This window comes from Numenius arquata, chromosome 1 (assembly GCF_964106895.1).
Source record: "Numenius arquata chromosome 1, bNumArq3.hap1.1, whole genome shotgun sequence".
NCBI classification, from domain to species: domain Eukaryota; kingdom Metazoa; phylum Chordata; class Aves; order Charadriiformes; family Scolopacidae; genus Numenius; species Numenius arquata.
In genome coordinates, this window is record NC_133576.1 from 53,610,789 (window position 1) to 53,638,656 (window position 27,868).

At 36.7% G+C, this 27,868-nt stretch overlaps 1 protein-coding gene across 3 annotated transcripts in view; it reads right to left on the bottom strand.

The window, feature by feature from the left end:
- Positions 1–27,868, bottom strand: part of POLA1 (DNA polymerase alpha 1, catalytic subunit) — a 205,437-nt gene that overhangs the window by 66,738 nt on the left and 110,831 nt on the right. For all 3 annotated transcript variants that reach the window (XM_074144632.1, XM_074144623.1, XM_074144615.1), the window contains exon 35: positions 716–832. In XM_074144632.1, coding sequence (XP_074000733.1) covers positions 716–832 — 117 coding nt within the window. The remainder of the gene's footprint in view (positions 1–715; positions 833–27,868) is intronic.

A 27,868-nucleotide genomic window follows, 5' to 3' on the forward strand; every position in this document is an offset into this window, starting at 1 on the left:
ATGTGAATTCTGGAAAGTGTTGAGCCTCCTAAATGTTAAACATCGTTTTCTCTTTTTCCTAACAAAGAAATTGAAGTCCTTTACCGGAATTTTACAACATGAAACAGAATCAGCTTCCTTAATCTCAGAATCCAAGAAAATCAGCTAGGGTGGAGCAGGCAGTCCTGAACTCTGGAAGACCAGACCATCTAGCTCAATGTGAAGTTTAAAAGCTGCATTTTTCAAGCATAGAGCCAAAACCAAATGTGCAAAACTCAAAACTTCTCATGTCCTGAAAATACTTACTGCTTTTGAGTAACCCCACAAGATGGCATGAAAGCCTACCTCCAGCTCCTTAGCACCACATTCAGTCAGGTGAGAACCCGTCAGCAGAAAAGCAGGCAGGTTTTTTTTGTTTTGGAGGGTTGGTATTGTTTGTCTATTTCAATTTACCTGTATTCTGGCAGAAACATTCCAGCAAATTCTAGTTTGCTGACCAAATGCTCATCAGCTGGAAAATTTCCAAGCGCAGCAGCTGCATGGCACGCTCTCTTCACAGCAATGAGGATGCAGCTTAAATGTGGAGTAGGAAAACCATAAAGTCCCCCTTAAACTAATAAACTAATTAAAAATTCCTGCTTAATCCTGCTACCTTTGAAAGGCAGAGTTGAGAGAGAAGCAAGCTTCATGAGAAGCCTGCTCCACTACCATCAAAGCTTTGTCCTAAATCACTCACCTCTGGTCTCAGAACAGCCTTCCTGCAGGCCTGGCACATAGGGCCGTTCCGGGAAAAACTCAGAGGAAGTCGACGGGTTCGATTCTGGCAAGTTGGCTCCTCACATATTAACCAACCCTGCAGAAAGGGAGAATGTAGAAGAAAATACGTTTTCAGCATAAATTGAAGTTATACCTTCTTTTTACCCCACCTAAACAATGAATTATATTCAAGGAAGAAAAAAAATAAATTCCAACTTAAGCATCCTCTGTGAAGCTGATACTATAATATGTATAAAGAGGTGAAGGTCCTCGTTTAAGGTAACACAATCGACAGTGGAGAACAAAGTTCAAGTTGTCTTGCTTCCAAATCCCATTCTGCACACTGCAGTCATCCATTCCTTGAAATATACCAAAACCTCTGCTCTTCTCCAGTTCAGACAATGTTAACATATAACAGAGTTATTTTATACAACTATGTAGACCAGACAGCAAGACACCCCAGAGACCTGTAACAAATTAAAGTGCCATTTCCTTGCTTGCGCTTTAGAGGGGAAAAACAGTTTTAACTTTTAGGTTCTCTGATGACAGCCAGAAGCCTCCTTTCATTTTAACTTTTTTTTTTTTTTAATAATTTTTAATAGAAAGCTATTGAGACTTCAACATAAACTGACTCGTTTAGGAAAAACTAACATTTTGCTGAGTTAAAATGAAATAAAAATCTGAGAGAGCTTGCTCTGTGCCAGCTCAGGGAGACAACACAAAGGGCTTCTCTTAAGAGTACAAAAGAAAGAATGCTTCTGGGATTGGTAAGGATGTACCGTTTGTACCAGGTCCAACCATAGGTTAAACCAATGCCACACCTCATCTCTAAACCCCACCAAGAGCAGATACCTAAGGAACAGCATAAGAGAAAGTGCATAGTAGAAGTTTTACAAGAGATTTTCCCAGCTTTTGGAAAAGGCTCAAGGACCTCCTGAATCGGTGTTTCTGTATTCAGTGGTGATGGATGCATTACTACCCCTTCTTCAAGTGCTTTTCGAACCAATGTAAACTTTTAGCATCTACAACATACTGCAGAACAATTACACACTATATGAAAAAAGTATCTTATTTTTCTTGAACACACACACACACACACACACAAACAAATTTCGTTTCTAATGCCTTCTAGTTCTTGTATCAGGAGAGACTAGGAATAATCATTCTGCATTCTCTGCATTCACCTTTTCCATGCCACCCATGATTTTATAGACATCCATCACATCATCTGCAATCAAACTCTTTTCCGAACCACAGTCCTAATTTACTTAGTTGTTCCTTGCATGGAAACCACTGCACATCTTTGTTGCCCTTCTCTGAATCTCTTCCAGGTCCTTTTTGAAATGAGAGGGTGGGGGCAAATGGAACAAATGGGTAAGGAGATGAAACTAGTATTGCACACTATATTCAGGATGCTAGACGAACACTGATTTATAAAGATGAATTTATATGTGCTCCTTTCTTTCCTCAAGTTCTGTTTGGCTGGAGCACAACTGAGCATTTGAGCACTGGGCAGTCTTTTCCAAAAATATATTTATCCAAGAATTATAATTTTATTCTTCACTATTAAGTTAATACACACATTGTATGCAAAATTAAGATTGGGGATTTAACATCTGCATCACTTAACATTAGTTGGCAGAGAATTTGATCTTCCATTGTTAGCTGACACATCAACTTGGTATCAAAAGGTCTTTCTGCAGCTCTTCTCAACAGTCCCTGCTTTTACCACCCCTGCGCAGCTCAGCACTGACAAACTCTACATTTCAGATTACCAGCTGTTGATGTCCCTGTTGGAAATAGTGTTTATTTTTGTCTCTGTTTCCAAAATTTGTTTTTGCTGCTCCTGTGAAGAAGTTTAATCTAACCATAGCAGGTTTCCCGGTACTTTATACTATATATATACTCTTTCTGGCTTTCATTTCACGGAGATTCTGATTTGCTGGCAAAACAGATTTGGTAATAAGACACGATTTATGTTTTCTTTCCTCACTGGTATGGCCAAAATTGCATGGGTATTTTGTACCTCAGTAATCCAGCATCCTGAGTCAATATGACTGTCAGTAGCTTAGCTTAAAGTTAAATATTTGAGTTAGTTTATTTCAAATGCTCTGGAACTTGTGTGGAGAAATACATAAACTTTAGCTTCCCATTTTCCAAAACCTTGTTAAAATGGGATTTGACTATGTCTATTCTTAAAAATTTTGTTCCTTTTTTTTTTTTTGTTTTAATTTTTGTGAATGTCTTTCCTATCATTTGCTGGAGTATGCAGAGATGTGTGTGTTTGTTTTTGTAGCTTGTTCTTTAAAGGATCAGATAACCTCAACACTGTGTTCTTTCATGTTTGTCAGCTTCATCCTTTTCTTCAACTTAAAAATATATTCTTTTATCATCTTTTCAAAAGTGCTAGAAGTCCAATTCAGTTTGTGTGTGTTTGCTTGCTTTTTAAGATGAAACCTCAAACCCTTTCCAAGTAACTTCATTTATTAGAGAGACCTCTCTTCTTTCACCATTTCTCCAGCAATGTCATATTCTCAATAATATCCTAATCGGTGCCAAGCCCCTCAAAACACTTCCTATTGCTCTTGCAGACAAGAGCTTTTATGCCCATGTGGGCAGACCAGAAAAACTTTGTGGGGAACTTCACACCAACAGCAAGGTATATAGCACTACCCAAAAAGTGTGCTCAAGTCCGAATTGCAGAAATGGAAAGAGTCCATTAAGATATGTAGTTAGGGTATATTTCACCCAGCTTTGGATATCTAAAAGCCTGGTAACCAGTCTAAGCTATTCACCCTATGATCTGTTTGTACCAAATGGAGGAAGAACAAAGTATCTCCAAAAAGCAATTCACCTAAAAGGTTTGGAGATGAGGCAAACCCTGCTCTAGACTCCCTTAATAAAATAAGGGTACACCTAGTCAGGGCAAGCTTTTTGGAAGCAGTGTGATCAGCGTATCTGATTACTATGTTTCAGTTTTATCATTATGTAGATTAAAAATGCAAATCATTACATATTTAATACTGCCTGGTGAGAAAATTCCAAGAATTCAGAAATCCTCTGTGGATTTAATTTTCCTCTTTTGCACGACTGTTACCCTAGCAGTCCTAGTACCAGTCTCCTTGTCACATACAAATTATTTATGACAAATATTTCACAAGTGACATTAGAAAGATAGACACTACTTCATCAGCAGATGTTTCACCCTGGAAAGTCCTAATTTAGGACCTGACCTAGCATAGACACTTGACCTGTGTCTTCTGAAGTCAGCAGACACAAATGAGCCTCAAGTAAAAAAGCTAGTGCTTAGCTTTGGTTTTGCAAATGAATCTAAGATTTGTTTCTAAAAGAGGAAGGTGTTAATCTGTTGCCACACATTTTTTAAATAACTCAATTTTAATAGACATGGAATAGCTTTCTACCAAAAAAAGCTACTCAAGGATAGCACTGAGATCTTCAGGCACGTGTTTATGTAAGTACTGAGAATATCATTAGAGCCACTGCGGGGGAAAACACAAAAACATTTCTGGAAAGGATAATGAATTGTCACAAATCTTCCATTAAGTTAATTCTTAGAAACAAATGCTATGTTCTGTGTGAAAAGTTCTTTATGCCATATTTGCTTATTATATGGCATCTCTACCTTCCTATGAAACATCTGGTAGCAGTCTGACACAAACAGGGCCTTAAAATACACAGCCAGGCAGGGGGAAGGTGGGAAGCATGTCCTCACCCATTCCAAAACCCTCCTGTTTAAGAATATAATTGTTTCAGCTGTAACTATTAAAAGATTCTGTGTGCACAAAGAGAACACTCATGACTCAAAACATATTAAATGACTACATTTGAACTTTAAATCAATTTGTTATACGAGAAAAACAAAGCATGGAAACTGCCAGATAGTAAGGTATTTAGTTAGGGAATGCAAGTGCAACTGAAAAAACAAAGCCTGAAATGGGAGCAGCATCCCAACTTCAGCTGAGCAGAAAACTCAAAAACAGACAACCATGAAAATAACGCGCAACAGAAGTAACAATGTGTTTTCTGCCATCTATTGGGATTTTCAGCTAATAATTAAGAAACAAAGGACTACACCACTTGCAAGGTACTGCTTCTATGGTCTTATAAGGGAATGCATAGATGGTCCACCCAAAATACCATTGAGTAACGATATTTGAAGCAGCTTTCTTTATGCAGTTGTTTCAGTCTAATGGAGTCACTATTGAAGAAAGCACTGGGAACTTTGCTGGTCACAAAATACAGGTGAAAAATGACTGAAAAACTCTGAACTTAGAATAGTTCCGAATAGAATTATTCAGAATAGAATAGAAAAACTGGGAATAAAAATAAGCATTCAAATTCAACAGCTTACTATTACACTTGTTTTCAACTACTAAGAAATAACGATCAAAACATACAACTTCCACTGAACAGTACATATCTCAATAAACCATATTTTAAAAATTGAGATCTAAGTTGTTGCCTACAATAAAAAACATGTTACGTAGACACGTAACTAACTACATGTCCCTTCGATTCATACAGAAAACAGTTAATGTCATTTGTATAGACTTCCTACCAGTTATAATTAACATTAAAGAGGTCTTTTCTTCTTTGTCACCTCTCTATTCAGGCCTTATTTGCGTTTGTTTGTACTTACTATCTGTTAATCTCTTAAATGACAACAATAACTGTTGCTATTATGCATGGAAATTAAACATGTAGATAACTGTGTGAAGAGAGCTATTTTTGAAAAAGAAAAAAAAAAAAGCAGTATCAGAAACATGTAGCTCTTTATGTCTCTTGTTTTGCTTTGATAATTAAGCCATAGCCTTGATTTGTTTTAAACAAAAAACTTTTCCATGGACATGCATGTTGCAATCAAACTCAATACATGCATTATGTTCTGATTCAATTTGTTCAAGTGCATTATTGTTAACCTTTATTTGATTCATGCCTGTCGTCTTCACTGACCAAACAAAACCAATCCTTCATTTCCCAGCAGTTATCACTGAGTCTGTAAATTAATTCGCAATAGATCAAACAAAATCATAACAGGAAACCTTCAGTTTTGTTCTGCTTGGTATCTGCAACACTGTGGGAAATGAAATACAAGTTGATAGAAAAAAAAAAAAGCAACTAGCATTTCCAAACATTCTGTCTACAAATGTTTAGTTCATTTTAAAATATAAAAAATGTATGCAAAAAAACCCATGAAGTAAATGCACAATATAAAAGGAAATCCCTGAAGACTACTATGTCCACAAACTGTAGCTAATGGGGAGAAATTTGCAAGTCAAAAGTAATTTTCTTTCTTTGTAAGTCTGTTCTTGAGAATTAGCCTCTCACATTCTAGTGATCAACAAGCATTATAAATATTACCCCAAAATACGAGGCAAGTGGTTTATGGAACAGCTTTTCAAACAGAAGTTGCAGGAGTCAACAACATACATTTATTGGGCTTTATCTTAATAGTTTTTACAAATTACATTTCACAATGTAGCTTGGTTGACTGCTACAGTAGAGGACTGGATGTGCTTCTCTACAGCACTTCAGGTTTCTATCTGTTCCTGCCTTCAGACAGTCTGGATGCTGAGGGACTACAATGTTTTAAAAGCTCACATGGAATGAAAAAATACGATAGCAAAAAGAAGAAAGCTACAAGCACTGAAAATTATTCAGAGGTCCCTATCAGTCACTTTGGAGTTGAATTTAAAATGCAATTAGTGCTTGCTTCTCTACAATCTTGCTCTCCATTGAAGGCAATCTTAACATGGATTTTTGAAAATGGGATCTTGGTGGATGACGTCCCATCTCCAGATGGCTGGGATACCTAACCTCAAGCACATTGGATCCCAAATCCACGGCTTCCTCACCGCAGAGCTGAAATTATCACCTTAAATCACCAAACCCACCAGAAGGGGAGTGTAGGAACACAACTTGGACATGCTTTCCTTAGTCAACCAGAACTTGCTGTTCATGTCACTGATCAGCAAATCAGCTTTTGGAAGGTTGAATGTGAGAGACAAGACAACGAAAATTTTCTGAGTCAGGCATTATTGTGAGTTACTAATCAAACCACTCTAACTTCAAACTGACCTCTCCTTTCAGACTACTCTTACAAAAGGAAATTATTTTCACTGATTCCAAGGCCAGAAGCGTCAAAGCCCATTTTCCTGCCAATGCCCATTATTACGGGTAGCGTTGCCTAACAGGGCAAATCTAGTCAAAGTGGCTTTAAATCCCCTGGAAGTATGAGGTTCCACCAATATTGCATTACTGGGTAAGCTATCAAATCTACTGATATGCCCATGCAACGTTAAAAGATAGATGATTTTATGATATTTTTTTATATATGAAGTTTCTCATGGCAACAGCAGACTTGATTCAAAGTCTTGATTGACTGAAAGTTATCAGTTCCACTTGCAATAACTTTTTCTGCTCTGCAGGTGTGTTCTCCCTGTTCCATCTGTCTGTGTCTTCCGTAAATATCTGAATGTTTGCGGGAACAGATAAGACAAATGTTCGTTAGTAGTTTACAGCACCTCAGGAATTAGAACTTGAGCCAAAACCTCTGTTTGCACATTCTTTGACAAGTGTTTTGACTATTAGTAGTAGCTATATCTTTTGGAAATTACATCACAATTTTACACTTGAAACACCAAAGGTGCTATCAATATCAACTTAAAGACGAGCTATTGCTGTAGAGTCAAGAAAGTTTTTCTGCTGTGTACCAGAAATCAAATTACTTTTGAGTAATTTCAACTTTTAATCTGCTTTTTTTGCCTGCTCGGGACAAAGAAATACCTAGTAATAACACTGTCTTGATCCAATGCATTTGCACCATCTTGGTGAGATCTCAGCAGTAATGAAAACCTGAATGACAGTGTGAGAACTAGTGTCATGCACTGAAATTTCAGTAGAAAACACAGACTTGACACCTACCTGCCACTGCTACAATCCCATGAAGAAATCCCCTCAGGTCAAGGATGGTATCATAAAAATAAGATTTCACACGAGAAACTATCCGCTTAGATATGTGAAGTCCAGCCTAACTGAGGTTCCTCAGGCAACACCCCAGTTCTTCATGGGGAAATGTACCCGGTAAAAACCTCAGAAGACCTCTCTTGTAAAGAAACCAATTCTACTGCTGCTAGACACAAGAAAGGCATAAAACTCATTCAATTTTTAAAGGGTTTCTGAAGATGAAGGACTTGACGATGCTAAGATTGGCAGAAACACACTATTCTCATCTGCAAGAAAAGTAACTCTGTGTTGTCTTGATGCCCGCCTACTTCATATACTTTCTCTAGCTACTTCCAGCTAGCTGCTTCATCCTAATTGTCAACACAGACAAATATACACAGCAAATATACATCAGACAGTTGCTTGATCCATCTTATGGATGGAGTAATTTATCAGTGAGACTCCAGTGAAGTAGACTCAGTGAACACTTTGATCAGGAGGGCTCCACACAGGTGATATCTTAAGACATCTGACTTGGTCAAGTCTATAAGTCTCCTAGACAGTCTGAGCAGAGATGGCCATTCCTATGGAACTCGTAGCTACTAATAAAAACAACCTAGAGACTGAATTATCTGAACTTACGAAAGACTGGATCAACATATGAAAGGAACACTTTATGATGTCTAAAAACCTGCCTCGTGGTCATCTACCCTGTTTGGGCAGGGGAAAGAAAAGACAGAAGGTAGACCTGCAGCTACCTAGAAGCCTGGAGCATCTAATTTTTTTTTTTTTACATTTTTCCTATCAATGATGATCTTGTTAAGGAACGAGCAGGCACACTCTGTTGACAAGAATCAAGCAAACCAATCCTAAAAAAACAGAATAATGGGGTTAGATGCAATTAGTGACACAGAAATCTGGGTCAGCAACTTTTCCAGGATCCAGCAAGGCTTGATATTCCACAAGCAAACCAGATACCAAGCACTAATTAAAATAAATAAATAAATAAATAAAAATCTATCTGTGAGACAATGAGAAGGATCTCGTTTTATCTTTGAAGGATGTCTACGAGATCTGCAAAGCCTCTTCAACAAGTAGGTTCAGACATACTTAGATCTCAAAGTGGTATATGGCTAGCCATTGTTATTAATATACCAGTCATTCCAACCTTCTTTTCCACTTTGTCAAAATTTTAACAAGAAATTACTGGAAAAGTTCTCTTCACTTTTTTAATATGTTACTACAAAGAGATTGAATTGTACTAAGTCAGAAGCCCTAATGTTAGGTTCAAGAGGTCCCTTATGAGAGAAAAGATATGTCCAAATTTCATCCTAGTATTTCAAAATGTTAAAGAATTTCGAAATGAAGAGTGTGTGCAAGTTCTTTCGAACAGCCAGGCATAACTGAAATTAAGTCAAAAATCTCTTAAAACTAAGTTATCTAACATATTGATACTCAAATTTGAGTACATAAAACAAAGATGATCTTTGAGGATGTTTTGTTTTAAGGCTTTATACTGCTGTCCTAACTGCAACATTTAATCATCTCCCAATAATAATTTCCTTTGATATTTTCACAGACTCTTCAAATAAATTGTTTTATAAAAAGAGCTAGGTCAAGAGCTATTATTGATGCTGGCTGACTAGAGCTTTTGTCTTTTTATTTTAAGTGGGATTGATACCATGTTAAACTTGCTGCCAAGCTTGTTCTAGCTGAAAGGAAAGATATTGCAGCGTATGCTTAGAATGGTGAAGCATCTAAGGTTTGCATAAATTTCATTATAAATTTATCTTGCAGCTTACCCACGGAATGCTTATTCCATGGTTCTCTGGTATTTTGTTAGGTGTTGTGTACATTTGGCTTTAAATTCCAAAAAGCAATGCAAATAGTTTTAGTAACTATTATAGTAACGACGACTAAAATTTGTTCCTGAAATTTATACATAAAGCTAACTACTGTGCATTAAGAGACCTGATCATAGATCCCGTGTTGTATATGACTACTCAGATCACAAGTAAAGATAAGGAACTATTTTATCAACTCGCTCTTGGCCATTTATTTTTCTGTACAATAAATATTGCAGCTAGTTCCTCATCCAGAAAAAATAGGTTACATTGCCCAGTATGAGTATTTTTAGAGTCTGATGCTACCTGATCATCCAATTTAGGGAAAAAGTAAACAGGGACCATGGCATTTCACACTCCATTTCATGCTGCCTCACTTCAATGGAAGTTGAAGATACGATTTCAATTTCTTTTCGAAGTACTTCCTCATTTTCAGAGCTTCTTGAGTTTTGGCCTATATAACTGATTTGAATTCAGCTGTTGTATGGAGTGGATAAAAAACTCTTATAAAGAAAGGAAACTCCTTTCCTGGATGGTTCATTCTGCTCCTCTCGAATTCAACATAATCCACACTGATTAATGGATAGGTATGATATTTCAAGAAAAACACAAAACTGTCTCTTAAATGGAAGAATAGTAACAAGGAGATATGAATTGCTTTTGAAAGTGTAATACTTCAAAGCAGTACAGATCCTGGAGATGGTTGGGTATAGAACCAGTATTATTATCACAGGAACCACATTAAAGGATGTTATCAAATTGAAGTGTCTTGGCCAACAACTTCCTAGTGGCAGGCAAATGATCACTTTACAATGACACAGTACTGCTGATAAAAGAGAAGGATACCCTCTCCAAAACAATACCTACTGAAACCACCTGTTCTCACAGACACTTATATCTATTGTCTCAGTTCCCCATGGGAAAGCTGCCAGCCCAAACTGACTCAAAGGCAACTGGAGTCAACGGGAACCACACCTTTGAAGGACCAGGTTGTGAGGTCCAAAGCAACCAGACGAAGTGTAATTGAGGGCAACATCGCTACACTAACTCTCTACCTTAAAGAAAGCATGATAGAGGAAAGAAATGCTACCTGAGTTTCTCAGAAGAATACAAAGTGTCCTTCTATCCTGAAAAAGCCAATGATGCTAGAACGACAGAAGCACTGATGTGGTTTCCAGGTGGCTGTTATGAAAAGTGAAGCTCACCTTTCGCACCCAACTGCTCTGATCTAACACCCAAAGAAAAGATCCACATCTAGTTCTCTTTGGATATTATGGAAAATGGACATAAACTTACAAAGATTTACCCTACAACAAAATTCTGTCCCATAAGCACACTTTTTAGGAGTTCTTTCAGTACTCTCATACCTCAAGCTATCAATAGTGCATCACTCCTGTGATGCAAAGTTAGCCACAAAACATCATACGCGTATTTGCAGGCTACTGACAATGAAACTTTGTAGATTTTCAAGAACGATATTTTGTGATTTGGGTACTCCAAAACAATAGAATTTGAATTGCTTTCTAATCCAGAACTGGAAAAAAAAAAATTGAAAAAACCCGCCCAAGACTGAAAAAACTTCATTAATTTCTAAAGAATGTTACTCTCAGAAGCACCTGCCATAACAGTCTGACCATTAAAAGTCTCAGGGGAAAAAAATCAAAACCTAGAAATGCAGGAGATAATGGAAGAAATGCAAGAAATGCAAGAAATGCCCCCGCCCCCCCAAAAAAGGACCCAAATGCTCAAGCTAATGTAAAAAATGCTTTAAACAAAATTATCAAACAAGACAGAAGTGAAAAATATCTTGTAGGTCAATGTAAGACTTTTACATGTTATTAAAAATTGATTTTTTTAAAAAAGTAAGACATCTTTAAATGTACGGTCACATGTCATTTCATACAAGTTATTTGAAACTTATTGATCTCATTTGTGCAAAGACCAGGCTCTGTCATCAGCCTGCTGAAAGGATAATAGAGCACTCCAAACCCTTATGATAGGTTTGATGCAAACAGTGGCCCTCATTTAAACACATGTAATGGCACCACAAGTGGACGAATTCCAACCTTAACAATTGTACATTATAAACTAAATTAGCAAGTAAGTTCTGCTTTACTTTACATCAAAGCCAATACCTTGGTCTTCTTATCTTCAGTAAAATAAGGTTCTAGGCACCAAAATACACACCCCAAAAGATGAAAAAGTAAAGCACAAGTGTTCATAGGCTAACGTACCACTCCTAAAGAGGACCAGCAATTGCCATCAATTTTATTTTCTTTAAGACAATCTGGAAACAGCTAAACTGGATTTCAAGAAAGCAAGTGGGAGAAGGCATACTTGAAGTGGCTACATATGGAAAACTACATGGAGAAAAGGATCAGTGAAAGACTTTTTATGTATTTCTGCATGGAGAGCTAAAACCTCTAGAAGGATATTTTGCAGAATGGACTTGAATATTCTCCCTATTCATACAACTCAAAGCAAGCCGCATTCTCAGGCTATAACAGGTCACAACTAAGTACAGAACCTTGCTTCAGAAAAAATTTTGCTTTGTCTGTCAACAAAGCACAAAGAGCTCATACAGCCCATCCATGTATTGCTTGTTAAAGAATCTAGCAACATACAAACAGCGAGAACTCAAGATTTCTTAAAATCTCTGCTAAAAACAGTCTACTCCCCCCTCCTTCTTCTACAATTCTGTCCTCTTCCCTCTCCCCTCAAACATTTGTACAGTCCTTGAATTTCTTCCTCTATCACAGACTTGTCTTGCAGGAAGTTCAATATGACATTAGGCGCAATACAGAACACAGATTTTACTCATGTTATGTGGCAGTAACAGTAAGGTTTGTCAACTTAAGTGTACATTTCAAGTTGGTAAGGAGAAATAAAAGTTATTTATGTGAAACATTTATCTTTGCAATGTGGTTATGAATATCTCTGAGTACTGAAGGAGTTAATACAGTTCTAAAAACTTTAAAAATGATAATGCACATACATACATAGATGTGTAAGTTTAGAGGAGCTCAATGGAGTGAAAGGTAATGACAGAGAAAGCCGTCTCAACGGTCTGGTCACCTTAAACTAGAAAAGTTTAAAGCATCACTAAGCAGTGTTTGTTCATTTAAGTTTAATTATTTTCTCCTTGAGAATGGCACTAATGAAACTGAATATCTTTCATGGTTTCGAAGAGCAGTCTGAATGGTCTGTAAACAGGACTGGGGGCAGACAAGAGAACTGGCTGAGCCAGGGGGTTGCTAGGTGATGCAGAATGTAAACCCACAAACTTGTTCAGGTTTACTTTGCTTTCATGCTGCTCTCACACAGGCTCTCCAAAGTTTTAAGAATTAATTTCCAGGTAGCTATTTAAAAACAAAAAGTAGAATAATTAAAAAAGAAAAACCCTTAATCCTCTTCACCTCTTCCCTTGCTCCCTGCAGTAGGAAAAAATAGAAAAGAGAAAAGGAAATTCACAGCATTAAAGTGCAGAAAATCCATCACAGTGTTTTGAATATGACGACAGGAAGAAGACCTTTCCCTGTACATGTTTGTATGTAATCATTGAGGACTGGTGATTATGAAGAACTTCTAATCTTTTCAGATTAATTTTTACCTTTGTAAATGTAAATAAAAATAATTTCTGGAGCAATACGTTGGCCCTTTAAATACTTAAACTGAAAACAGTCATATTTACTAATATTTCCACTGCAGATTACAAAAGCAAACTTTTCAGTATGGCCATGTGTTTCTACCCCCATCCTTTTCAGAGCTGTGGTTATTTTTTATTTTTTTTATTTCTTTCTAAAGTATCTGATCAGAGATTGTCCGGTAAGAGCACTTTATTAGATCATCAGTCAGAGGGTTTTACAAGCACCAAGAGCTATGGGCTCAAATGCAGCACATCAGTTTTAATAGCCGAAGGTCTAATAGTAAACTGCAGATACTGCTGAGAACTTTCCATGCACTGAACTCTTGAAAAAGCACCATCTCTCAAGCTTAAATGCAGCTGCCTCTTTCAATGCCGCAAATGGGTAAATTTGACAAAAAAGCCACCATTAAGACTACATGAAAGGCTCAAGACAACATCCTTTCAATGCTTTGTACTTCAGTAATCAGATGTACTTACTCACCCCCTCCCCCAAACCCGATCAAGAACTATTTCTGAATGGTAGGAAATAATTCCACTTTGTACATCTTTTAGTTAATCAAGACTTTCTATTCAGCAATTTGACCTTTTGTTCAAAACAGGATTATCAGTTTTTTCGCCAGTTACCAAGGGCGACTCGCATGGTGAACATAATTGCAATAATTTGCAAAACACCATGGCAACCCACATTACAACTAGGTAAATACTGGTCTTTTGTGCTACATTGTTATTTTCAGAGATGCTGAAGTCAAAGAACGAATGACAAATGAACACAAAATTTATATTTGCTTTGTCTCAAAAGAGAAGAAAATTGATAACAAGAATTGGGGGGAAACCAACTACAGCTGTAATTTCTAACTTGATTAATTAGGATGGTAACAGTCCTTAACAGTATATTCAACAAACAGCCCTGACTTAGTCTCTCCACCCACCTCTCTCTCTTTCTACACTACTACCACTAACCCCCACCCCAGACAAATTTTTTCAGCTAGGAGAACAAACAACTCCATTTGCTCTTTTCTTCAACTTAATGGAATCCTTAATTACAGAATATTGTTCTCCTGCTCTTCATTACACTGAAAACTGAAAGTGAGAGAGAGGAGTAGGAAGACAGTGCTGAGCAGACAGGGTAGCTACAGTCATCTTATCTGCCTTTGCTTTTTTTGTCCATAACAGACCTAAAGATGAGATAGCATTTTTGTAATTTTTTTCTTTTTTTTTTTTTTTTTTTTAATACTAGCAGCTGTTGTACAGCAGATAATTAAGTAAACTAGTGCTCAAGTTCCCTCACTGGCAGCATTAGGAAGACATGAAAGCTTAAGTCAAGTAATGATTAAAATCTAAAATAACTGAGAAAGCAACCACTTAAAGAAGAACATTCCCTTAAAATTATAAGATCGGGTGGTTTCTAACGGAATACCTACTGTATTCAAACATTTCCCTATGAATAGTATTATATACGTAATAAGCTAATAATTTTTAACAACATTTTCTTTGTAATTGTAAGGAACTTATTGTTACAGTATAGGCTTCTATTAAGACTTCAAGAAGCCACATTAAAACCAATTATTTCAGAAATATGTTACAAATATAGAGAAATAATTTTGCTTAAGAAAAATACTGCTGAAAACAGCCTAATACATGTTACTAATTGACTTCACAATAAATTTACTATATGTTACTGGAGCATGAGTTCTGTGCTGAAACATTTATTATGCCATAGTGAACTGACTGAATGATTGAGAGCTTAATTTTCATGATACCATTAATAAAAACAAGTTATGTCTCTACACAGGCCAAATTCTGTGATCAGATGTATGTATATGGCTCCTATAAAATGCAATGGCACCCTTTAGCAATGGATGTTCACGTACAGAGTATATGAAAAATACATTAAGCTGCAAGAAGCACGCAATCAGAAGCCAGCGTAACCCTCATTTCAGTTACCTGTACATACAAATCATGTGTCAATTTACAGTTAAAGGACCACATCTATATTTTAATTCTCATTAAAGGATCGGGTTACCATTAGGATAAAGCAGGCTTGCAAAATGAACTGCTGTATCCCTACACACTGTGAACACTGGAGAGTACATAGTAATATGAGAGAAATGAAAACAAAAGTGCTAAAGGCAACTGAATCCGGCCTCAGGGAGATGAAACGCGCTACTGCCTCTGCTATGCAGATTCTCTGTGCTGCCGGGCAAGTCACTTCCAGCTTATTTAAAGGACTCACCAGTAACAATCACCTGAGGAATCAGTCCATTTTCAGTGAAATTTGAAGGCCTACACTGCTAAGTTTGAGTAGACCCAATTGTAAGCTGAAAGCTGTGCTTTGGGCAGTTACACAATACCGCACACACTGAAAAATCAGGTTCTTTGCTTCACAAATTTGGCACCCAAGCTTATGGACACGTTTGATTTTCATTCCCCTATGCCTCATTTCTCTGAGAAATAAAAATAATAATAATTTGTCCCCTTGCTTTACACAGCTCTTGTGAAGACGTTCTGTAAGAGCCACTTGATCCCGCAGTGAAGCGTGCCACAGAAAACTCCATGAGAAAAATAAATAATTCTAGGCAAAGTTTCAGAGGGTGTACTCAGTAAGGTAAAGAGCATACTCTAAGCAATGGAGAGAAACAAATACAGCCTGGCTGCTCATCTAATGAGTACTGCCCAACCTATAGGCTGCAACATACTCAAAAAAAGAAAAAAGACAGAATAGGATAACATCATACATAAATGACCTGGATAAAACTTAAGTAGTATTCATTCTAGGATTTTTTTCAACTTTCAAATGTCTAACACTGCAGTATGAGGATTCCTCTCCTCTTTCTAAATTTAAAAAAAAATAAAAATTCCATCTTTCTGCCCATTCTTCTTCAAAATAGTGTTTAAAGGAATACACAGATTTTGCTGCTTGAAGAGCACAGAGTAACCCATAATAACAGTGGATTTCCACCTTCTCTGCAAGCTACACATTTTGCCCTGTATTTGTCAATAGTAGAGGCAGGCAAAGACTTAGGAATTTTCTCATACTTTTATATTTTTATTAAACACATCACACTCAAATATAATTGCTTGCTTTTCTTGCCTAAATTTTCACAAATGATTTTCATCCATGCCTGCCTCCTCATGCTATTTCAAGCCCACCTGCCCAGCCAAGTGCTTATCCAGCGGATACTCTGCTTGAATATCCTAATTCAGCCAACTCTATTCAATTCAGTCTTTTTTCTTCTAGTTTCCTCTACATCCACCCAGGTCCAGCTCCAGTCTCATGTGCCAGTTCTAGTCTCTTTACTCACCTATACTCAGTTCTTACAATTGTACCTGGTTTGTTGTGGCTTGGGTTTTTTTTTTCTTTTTTTTTTTTTTTTTTAATCATACCCAGCTCCTGCTCCATACTAAAAAAATTTCTTAAAGGTTTGTAAAATTCAAATCTTGATGGATTTTCATAGGCTGACAGAAGACCAGTAGAAAAGAGGAAGGAGAGATGAAATTTATGCTCTTCTTCAAACATTAAAGACTTCAAAGTCTTAACACCTGCACTTCAGGTATGGCAAGGTCACCTGAATAACTTTAACACTTGCAATTGGTTATAATTCAAGCACTTTCACACATGTGCACTTCAATTAAACTGGTTTGGATTACATCCGATTTTCTCCTTTTCCATTCATTCCTCTTCAGGTGACTACTACTGCACATAAATGTAGTTGCTTGGTGGACCTCACTAAGCACGTTCATATGTCAAGATGTGTACCCTTCAACTGCAACTTCTGGTTTTATAACACTTTGATTTGGAATAATTAAAATAAATCTGTAGCATACTTTATTCTGAGATTAAAAAAACATACACTGCCCTACTTAAGTCCATCTTAAATGACTCCATTTTCTACTTGCTACTGTTACTTAATTAAACTGAACATCAAGCAAGACACTTGAAAATCTCACAAAACCTTTTAGTAAGTGTTCTGAGATGGTCAGGCTTCTTCCTTAGCCTTCCCCTCAGCTAACTATCCATTTCTCTAACTACTTTCAACAATTGCCCGAGACTCTTTCCTGCAGTCCTCTTAGGTCTCTCAAACATTCCCTTAGACCTGCATTTTCCTTTTGAAAAGAGCGCTCTTGTTCTGCCTCCACTCCATGGACTTCACTTAATTTACCTTTCCCACTACAGTCAGACTGCATAGTTATTCTTTAGGAGAGACTGATTTCTTCAGCAACGTCTGGTATCCAATGCCATATCAATCTCTGTGTAAAAGTGGCAATGTTTTAAAACTTTAAAACTTCAGTTTTCAAAACTTACGTCAATGTAATACATAGTGATTTTTATTAAAAACTGCTTTGAGACTAGTAAGGAAAAAAAAAAGTAGGACAAGGGTTCAGGGAGAACAACAGAAAGTGGGGTTTTTTGTTTCCTTTTTTTAAAAAAAATAAATAAATAATAGTAGCCCCAGTAGCAACAGCAATGAAGAAAATACTAAGAACCAAGTCAGTGCAATCGACTGGCTGCCATCCTTGCTGAGCCTCAAACTGAAGGTCACACGTACACAGCCAATTCCCTCCCACCAGTATATGACAATTTACATCATAGGGATAAAAAACAAATTATGTAAGACACAGTTTATTAAAAATATTTGCAAATGGACTGATGTGAAGCCAGCCAGTACTACTCCTTTATCACAGAAGTGGACATGACCATCTGGAACTGGTTGCATGACTAGTCAGGATGAATGGGGTCACAATGAAAGTAGGAAAAAGGGCTGCACAAAATTGATCTGACTGCACCCACAGTGTCTTGCTTAGATAGGACATACAACCTCCATGAACAACCTCACCTAACTTCAGGGTTGGACCTGCTTTGAGTGGAATAGTTGGGCCAGAACACATCCGGGAGATTTTTCAGCCTAAACTACTTTAGACACCATCTAACATAACCAGATGGACCTTAAGCAATTGATGCTCCTGTGTAAGCATTAAAAAAAAAAAGCCAATGCAACAGAAATACAGGCCTGTCACAAACTCATTCAACTAAAAAATCTGAGAATGGGGAAGAGACTGTTTTCTGTTGATTATACACTGGTGAACAACACAGCAAACAAAATAAACAGGGCATTTTTATTGCAGAGATTTTTTTTTAACACTAAATTTTTTTATTTAGTAAATCACATTCAGGAAGAACAAACTGCATAAAAAAAGAGCAAGTAAAGTATGATCCTTCAAATACACCATTCTTCCTTTTTTCAAGGGTTACCTGCTACTGAGACCTACAAGGCCATAAAGCCAACAGCTCAATACCGGAATCAGTACGGCCCAAGAGAGCTTTCTAACTGCAACCTCCCAAGAGCAGAACAGGTTACTTGTTACTTCCCGCCTGCTGGAAAAAAATTTGCTGTTATGGTGTTGCTGTTTTGAGTTTGTGGTAGACATACATGTTGTCCCAAGTCTCTAGAACTAGTATTTTCTAAACTCTAGAGAGAATACTTAATACAAAAAAATTGCACGTCTGAAACAAATTCTGAATTTCATTAGGACAGGTAAAGAAAAATTAAGTGACTGGAGTAGAAGACTGTGACTGCTTAGCAACCAGTACTATGACCATATTTTATATGGGTGAAAGAACAGTTCTAATCAACTTGAAAGTCCTTTTTCTTAAGGTAAGGAAAATTACAAGCAAATTTTAACTTGGTAGAATGTATAAAATAGATGTATCATAAACGGAGACTGAAAGCAGACAGCCACTGCCACAAATCAGAAGTTTTCTGAAGTAGAACACTAATAAGAAAAAGACAGATATTAACTAAGAATATAGAACCAAGTAAATAACATGATGAAAACAAATTTACAGCACAAAAAAAGAGAATTGTAATTTTTTCTTGGATTTTGGGAAAGCACAGTAACAGTCTAGGAGCAAATAAAGACAAACCCTCTTCTGGTTTCTTAGCAATAAAAAACTTAAAAGGCCTTCAACATTCAGCATATTCATATAACAAATGCTTGAACTTAATAGTTGTAAGAAGATCCTTTACTTGCTGGACTTCCCAACACTTGAAGGTACCTCAAAAGACTTGAGACCCATGTATGACCCAAAATGCTATTTTTCCTTGAAGTAGTTACACAAGAAAACCAGACCGATCCATGTAACTACTTGTATGCATCAGTCTGACATTAATCTGAGGAAAAACAACAGAAATACTGATAGAAATTTTAAGTGATCAAGAATTTAAGAACAGGAATGTAATTAACATCAATCAATATGTTTTTATACAGAACAGCCTCAACCAAACACAACAGTTCTTTTTTTCGTAAGATTACAAGTTTGGTTAAGAAAGATGTACTATAATTAATCTCTTGAATGGTATTTGATTTACTTCCAAACGACACTGCAATAGAATTAGCATTGCACAGTGTTAATAAAGTACATGTGAAATGGATTAAGAGGTGCAAAGTTGAAGCATCTCAAAAAAATCAATTGTCCACGAGACACAAAGTGATGACAGTCAAGTAAGCATTTGTCAATATGGGATAGAGAGGGATTCTGGTGATGTATCACAAAGAAAAGGTTACACTCACATTCTTCAACATTTACATCAGTGATTAGTAGAAGAGAGAAATCAATTCAGATAAAATTTACAGATGACAAAAGCAGAACAGCAAATAACGATAAGCATGAGGAAATTGGTTTGGTAAACTGTGCTCATTCAAAACAAAATACATGGTAGTACAGCGAAACAAAAATGACACACTGGGAACAAAGACAACAGTTCACACTTACAGAACGGGGCTACTGTATGCCAGAAATTACCAGCTAAAAAGGAGTCATGGTAGGTTAAGTTATTCAACATAAGCTTTAAGTGCAGACATAGCAAGATGTCTACCAAAGAACTGTGCGTGAGTACTGAGGTGAATTTCTTCAAAGGTATTGGTGGGAACTATACTGGAGCACACACAGTCCTGGTGGTAAGAGTTACCAAAAACCAACCCAACCCACCCCACCCTGGTATGCTGAAGAGCCATTAACAATGTTTCAAGGCCTTGAAAAAATGCCTAACAGCAACAGACCTTGAAGAGCAGTCTCTTACCATTACCATCAGAAACACGACTGAGAAGTGACTTGATCAGAATGCGTAAGTACCTTCATGGGAGAAAATTGTAGGTGACACAGGGTTCTTAAATCTAGAGAAGAGAGGAGTAATATGAGCCAGCGGTTGGAAAAACTTGGTGGAAAAACTGGCTCAATGTCTGGGCCCAGAAGGTGGTGATCAGTGGAACAAAGTTTAGCTGGAGGCCTGTAAGTAGCAGCGTAGCCCAGGGGTTCAGTCCCGTTCAACATCTTCATTAACTATCCGGATGATGGGGCAGAGTGTACCCTCACCAATTTTGCTGATGACACAAAACTGGTGGATACCCAATAAAACACGAGTCAGCAAAATGCCATCATGGCAAAGAAGGCCAATAGCATTCTGGGCTGTACAAGGCAGAGTGTTGTCAGCAAGTCAAGGGAACTGATCCTTTGCCTCTCCTCATAACAAGGTGAGAAGTGTAAGATCCATCTGCCAAAGCAGAGGAATAGCATCTTTTCCATCAGGCTTGCTAACCTAACGAGGAGGACTTTAAGCTATGTCTTTTGGGGATGGTTACCAAAGCCTGGACAGAAGTCACAGTACAAGGAGCAGTGAGGAAACACCCAGGGGACAGCATGATGGGGAAGCTCCCAAATTCCCCTTGAATGCAGCACAACTGAGAGTCCACCTCAAATGCCTCTATACACAAAGGCATGCAGCACAGAGAGCAGGCAGGAGGAATCAGAAGTCCACGCACAGTCTTAGAAACATATGACCTCACGGTGACAGCACAGATGTGGCATGTGCAACAGCACATGTTGGAGTGCTGTGGTGGACAGCTATAAAGATCTTCAAGGAAGGCCAGGCCAAGGATGTGAGGGAAAACATGGCTGGAAAAGGTCCTGAGCAACTCCGAAGCTAGATTTAACTTCAAAGATAGCCCTCCTTGAAGTGATAAACTGGACCAGGCAACCTTCTGAGGCTCCTTTCACCCTAAATCCTCCTATGATTCTATGATAATCTGTTTGAAAATTATTTTAGATGTGGAGAGGATGCAAGCCATGAATTTTTGTTTTGATAGAAACTAAGATAGGCATTAAAATGAATGAATTGGTGGCGATATTGGTTAGTTGAGGTTGATACCAGCAAAATCTCCAATATATTTACCAATGCTTACCCAATTCTCCACAGCCTTCAGAATTGACTATAATTCATGCTGAAGTAGTCAGAGCTACTTGACGTTTGTTACTTATAGTAAATCACTCTCAGGAGAGCCTTAGGGGATAGATAATGGAAATTAAATCTTTCCCTTGACAATTAGCTTCAATGAATGTTAGTTGATTATGGCTTTTGCCACTGTAGAAGTTCAGTGCCTAAGAAACACCGTATCCAGTCCTAAGAACAGTACATACCTTTTTGAGATATTAACTTATGACTACTGGCTTCACAGATGAGAACTAACAGAAGTTAATGCATGACACATTGGCAGAACTACTTGAGAAATAAAGTTGATTAATATAACACAAAATAGTACACAAGTCTCAGACATTTGGGCCTGGGCAAAACAAAACCAAAACATTAAGGCTCCGTATGACAGCTGAAGATATCCTTGGGAAACATGTTAATTTATTAAAAGAAAACATCACCCAGTCTATGAGAGGCATGTATCATTAAAGGATACAGTTGGGAAGGTCGAGAACAAAACCAAAACAACCAAAAAAAACCTTGACTGCAAATCATCCCTCTTTTGCCTCTCCTATCCCACCCCATATTATCAGTAGCAAGCCCTCTGGGCTCATTGGCATGATTTTGTTTACAGGCGTAAAGCAGGGGAACACAGAAAAGGTTCTGGTAGAACCTCTTTTCTCATCCTGCATGCCGAGAAATATGGCCAATACAGTTGCTTAAGTACTACAGGGAAAGAATGCTATACCATTCGTATACGCTGATGTATGACTCAATGAAGACCATTACTACAGACAAGAGTAATCTGCAGCAAACACAAGACATCTACAACAAGCCCTTATCATTCTGTATTTTTAAACGGAATAATTTACTGTGACTCCTCTCATCTTTATGAATTAAATATTTCTCTCCTCAAATACCTATCTTAAACCAGATATGTCTATCCTAAGCTAGGAACTTATATAATGGGACAATACTTTCACTCATTACAGTGTTTTGAAGAGCTTTTTTTCTTTTAAATTAGCTTAAGGACAACTCTGCATTATTAACTTATCAAAACTCGAGAACACAGCAATAGAGACGAATGAGAGAGGTCAAAGGATGGGAAAGGTGGGCAAGAAAATGAAAAGCAAACACCAGGAACAATTCAGATTATATTTTCAAGAAAAAAAAAATTCCAATCATTTCCAGACTCCACGAGATACATTAAGTGGTGTGTATATATATATTTGCATACACGACACACATCCACACACATATATATAAAAATTAAAATTTCCTTTTTTGAATTTCCTTTGACTGAAATTCAAGTCAGATCACACATCCATATAAAAACAGTGTCTGAAAGTTTAAGTTGATACTCCAGATGTTTTTGCTTCCTTTTCTCTCCTCTGGTTTTGAGTTTTATTTTTTTAATTGGAATAATGATCGCACACATACACAGACAATGTACTGGTATGGGCACTCAAGAAGTTGGTGGCTGAAAAAATCAGATAGTTAAATTTTCTGGTGTAGTATGTGGAGAATGCTTTATGTATGTTTTAGAAACATTTAAAGAACTATACTAACCTAATAGACTCCCTCTGTTACTATGGTAATAAGCACTTTGTAAAAGCATATAAACATATAAAAGGTGTTTTTACTTCATATTGATATTAATCTATTCTCCTAGGTTATAAAACACATGAAATAACAGAAACTGAAGAAATAAGCTAAGATTCTAGTACTGAATATGACTTCTTAGGATAGACTTTTTGGAGACTAACAACAAACCATTTTCTTTTTTGCTGTGAAGTTACTGATTTTTAAGGCAGAGATTTCATATAACCCATGACTGAAAAATATCATTCTGGGCAGGCAACATATGAAAATATTATAGAAACAGTAAAAGATGCAGTATCTACATTATTATAAAGATCTTGGTCTAACTGGCAAACACAATTAAAAAGTTCCCTGAAAGTATTATGTGCAATGACAACACAACCACCCATAAATATAATTACTAATTAAACAAAGAAAAATATCATTTGAGGGGAAAGGACCCCAGAAAATAGAAAACATGGATGTTTCAACCTTCAGACCACTCCCGTGAAGGGATCTACTGGCCTCTGTATTCCTGTGAAGTGCAGGGAATTCAATAGCAAGCTCACCTCTGTGGTAGTGGATTCCATTTGGAGACTAGTCCTTAATTTGCCACCAAGATAAGTTTACCCAGAGGGTTTGTCTCCTGCGGAGTCCTAATTATGTATATAAACTTGAAATGTTTCTTCACAAAAGAAAGACGGCACACTCAGGAGTTTTACCAGAGTCTGTAGCCTTATACAAGAATATTAAATTTAGTTTCTCTGTTTTCATCCTTTTTAAAGAGATTAAAACTGTGCTGCACAGTTTCTTAATGAAATAGTTTTGTCTCTCCCCTCTATTTCCATGAAGAAAATATTCAAGACAAAAAATGCAAGATGACAAAATCTTAATATGCAGTTTGGTAAAGTTCTAGTCAGTCTTTGAACAACACGTTTATCTATCCAGTAAAGCTTGTGTTAATGCGATGTAAGACTTTGGCAAATTCAACTCTAATGGAGCATAAAAGTGCTTTTGCTTGAAAGTGAGATCATTTTTAAAAATTCAAAGCATGATCACTTTTTCCTTTTTTTGCAGGAACAATCTGATACAAGCAGCAAAGCTTAAATAAACTAGAAACATTTCAAATGATCCATAAAGGATTAATAAGCACTGCAGGAAGTCCTATAGGCTCAGCATATACATTTTCCATCTTTTTCTCCTGCGACAGGCATGACATGAAATTCTAAACAGAACTCAAGTTTCAAAGTCACTGAATGTTAAGGTCTGCAGCTTTGATACTAGGGTAGAGTGGGGTCACCATCTTGGAATATTTAATTTAAATAGATAACAAAATATTGATTTTATTAGCATAATAAAGCCCCCAAATTATGGCCCTTCACAAAATTTTTTTTCTACTCACAAATAGACAAATGGACAAAAGCAAGGCAAAAGGGGTAGTAGTAAGCTACAGGCCACTAATATAACAAGAACAAAATGACAGCTATTATTTTGGCAGAGATAATCTATGCTGAAACACAAAACACACACGCACACAATTTCTTTCAATACAATTTTCTTGTCTTCCCACTGACTTCTATGATTACCACAGAAAGCAGGGTTCTAAACACATTTCTCAATTGAATCTTCAATCAATAACGGCAAAAATTTGAGAAGGGAGATATGGGAAAATGTATTATAGCATTAGTAAGTGTTTAGAAAACAGACTGAACTTATCAATATGCATAAAAGTTGAAGGGAATAAAATAAAGTAAAAATATATCAGTAACAATGCACCATATACCTTTACTGAAATCAGAAAGAAAAAATTATAAAATCCATTCAAACTCCAAAATCCAGCCAGTAACAGAATCTGCCTCAAGCCTAGTCCAAGTGATCAAATTATGCAGTCACACTTTTTGTTTGTAGTACCACAGTTGTAAAATTAAGAATAATTCTGAATTACCAAATGGTCTTTGGGATATGTGAACATGTCCTAGGTACTTTTTAAACAGTGAAAACACTGATCATTTAAATAATTTACAGAGAGTAACAAAACTAAGTTAAATAGAGTCTAACTACTGGTATTAGTTTCACGTTATAAAAGAGAAATATTAGAAGAGTAAGAATTAGATGCCTGCAAAACCCCCAAAAGACAAAACTGGGATCTCAGATGGAGGTCAGCTTGACCCAAACAAACTCAATTTGCTAGCAAGAATCCAGACTTACTTTAACACTGACGTAGGAGAAAAGACAAATAATTCATATCAGAACTGAGAGCTCCTCGTGTTGGAAGATGGAAAAGTTCAGCCTCTGCCAAGCTTATAAGGCTGTTTACCACCCAGGCTTTCTGTTCAGAGCCAAAACAATCAAAAGTAGAAACTGTTTAGGTGACAGTTTTATACAAACTGGAAGAAGTTCTTAGAAAAGTGAAAAATAGGAAAGATTCAGAAATGCAACAGACAAATGCAAAGTTATAACAAAGCATTAAAAAAAACAGCACGGATAATATTGGCCTTATTGGGAAGGGAGGGAGAGAAGAGAGATGTGAGAATGATAAATGTTAGCTCACAGTGAGAGACTGATGCTGAAAGGCAAAAATTATGCTAAAATAATACACTAATCAAAAGGAAAAGTGAATGAGAAGAAAGAAGCAAAGAAAAAAACTGAACAAAGGACTAAAAGTAATAATTTCTATGTATAAAGGCAGCAGAGAGGCCTCGGTTATAATGCTGTCTACAATCCTGGGCACATCACTAAAAGAAGATAGAAGAAACCAATGCAAAGAGCAGCAACAATCCCAGATCCATAAATAAAAAAAAAAGTATGATACAATAAATTTTTCAGGGGTTATAAACGTATCAGATACAAGTGAAATAACGTCACTTTCTACTAGCATCTGAAAATAAAGAGCAGCAGCCTGAGAGGGACCATAAGCATGTTAAAAAAAGTAAATATATGCATCATAAAAAAAGGTAAATTTTGACTAGTTGAAAGATTTTTATTACAAATTCTCAGGATTAACAGAATTTGTGTTTAATACAGTAGCTGCCATAAACTGGATCATCTGCAGCCCTAAAAACAATCTACATTAAGCTATTATATGCTTGAATATTGAGAAACACAGAACATGAAAAGGATTTTGATAAACAGCTATAGCCTTTGTGTACACATCAAAACGCAGTTCACATCAGTGAACATCAGTGACTGCTGATATTTAGTTTTGCCACCACTATCATGGCAAAAGAGGAATAAAAAGAGTGCAAAAGACAGTCAATGAAAACAGAAGTTGACAAAAGGTAGCCTAGAAATGGGGACAATGAAGTATACAGATGATAAACTTGTTTTGTTTACCCTTCTTTGTAATTCAAAACAGAATTTCAGTGTAGCTGAAAAGATGACAAAAACACGGCAGTGAAAAATAGAAATATTTTAAACACTATCAAATAGCCTTTCGAACTCCTTGCCACAAAAGTGCCATACAGAATCTGTATCTGCAGGAGACTTGCACAGTTATACAGGTGAAAATACTTCCAGTTTTATCAGAAAAGTCAGCCACTAACCAGGAACTTGCACCTCCTACAAAAAGTTTTATTGAAAAAAATTTAGTTTTGAGCGAGTTCCTTGAATCACTAAGCATGCAGCTAATGGCAGAGATCAATACTACACTGGGCAAATCCTTTAATTAAAAAAAAGTCCTTTGTTCATAGGTTAATCAGTCTATGTTTTTGGGCTGCAATGACCTAACAAGCATAAAAGACTGAACATTTTTCTCAGTATTAAAATCAGACTTGAGTATTTGATTCCTCATGCGGTTTAAAGTTGTTTCATCTTCAGAATGTGTTATTTTATGGTTGAGGAAGTGTTACAGAAAGCAAGTGGTACTGCTGAAAGAAAGTTAGGGTTGCTGCACAGTTTGCAATGGGAGAGGACTATTTGCAAAACCAGAAAAAAATTTCAGGCAAAACTACAAAATGCATTATAGACCTACATTTTCTACCTACAACTACCCTCACCATTCCCGTCCAAATTAACTGTTTACCCATACAACTTTACAAACCAATACAATACTACAAAGAAATATATAAAGTAAATTTGTATTTGCATGTTTTGTTTAATCGCATTTAACAACAGAACTTTGTATTTCCCGTTTCAGTCTTGTTTCTCTCCTCTCCTGTAAATTCCTGTCTTGCAGCCACATGACACACATTTACAGTGGACCAAAAGAGACAAGAGACAGGTAAGTTTAAAAGGTACATGGATGAGGGTGAAGGAAAGGGCAACGGAATGAAGGCAGGACAGACTGAGCACTTTCAAAAAATTAAAAACAGTTTCAAAGGATAACTATGAAATCGAAAAAAACAGCTCTTCTTCATCACATAGAAGCTCCTACAATCTGTTGTTCTATGTTCCCAGCACTACCTTATGAGGAAAAAACTTATCTGTTAACGAATGTATTCATTTTATAGTGTGGAACTGTCATATATAACTGTTTAATGTACTCTTATTTTTCCAAGCAGTATCCTTCTCACTACTCAGAAATAATTAGTAAGCATTTATGAAGGTGAGGTAGAAGAAAGATGGGAGAATGTCTTTTGTTTTTTCTAATAGCTGATCAATTTGCCTGTTTCATATAGCTAAAAAGGCAAAAATGTTAGGTGTTCAGAGCAGAAATGTGTTTTGCCAAAGGCATTATTAACAATTAATAATCATTACACAGTGCCTTGTTTACCTGACCTTGTGTAAATTCAGCAGCCTTGTAATTAGCCCCATATTTTGCATATTTGTATATTTCCATGCATAGGATTTGACTCATTCATTCATCCATTAAAATTTGCTTGACAGACATAGATGGATAATCAGGGTACAAT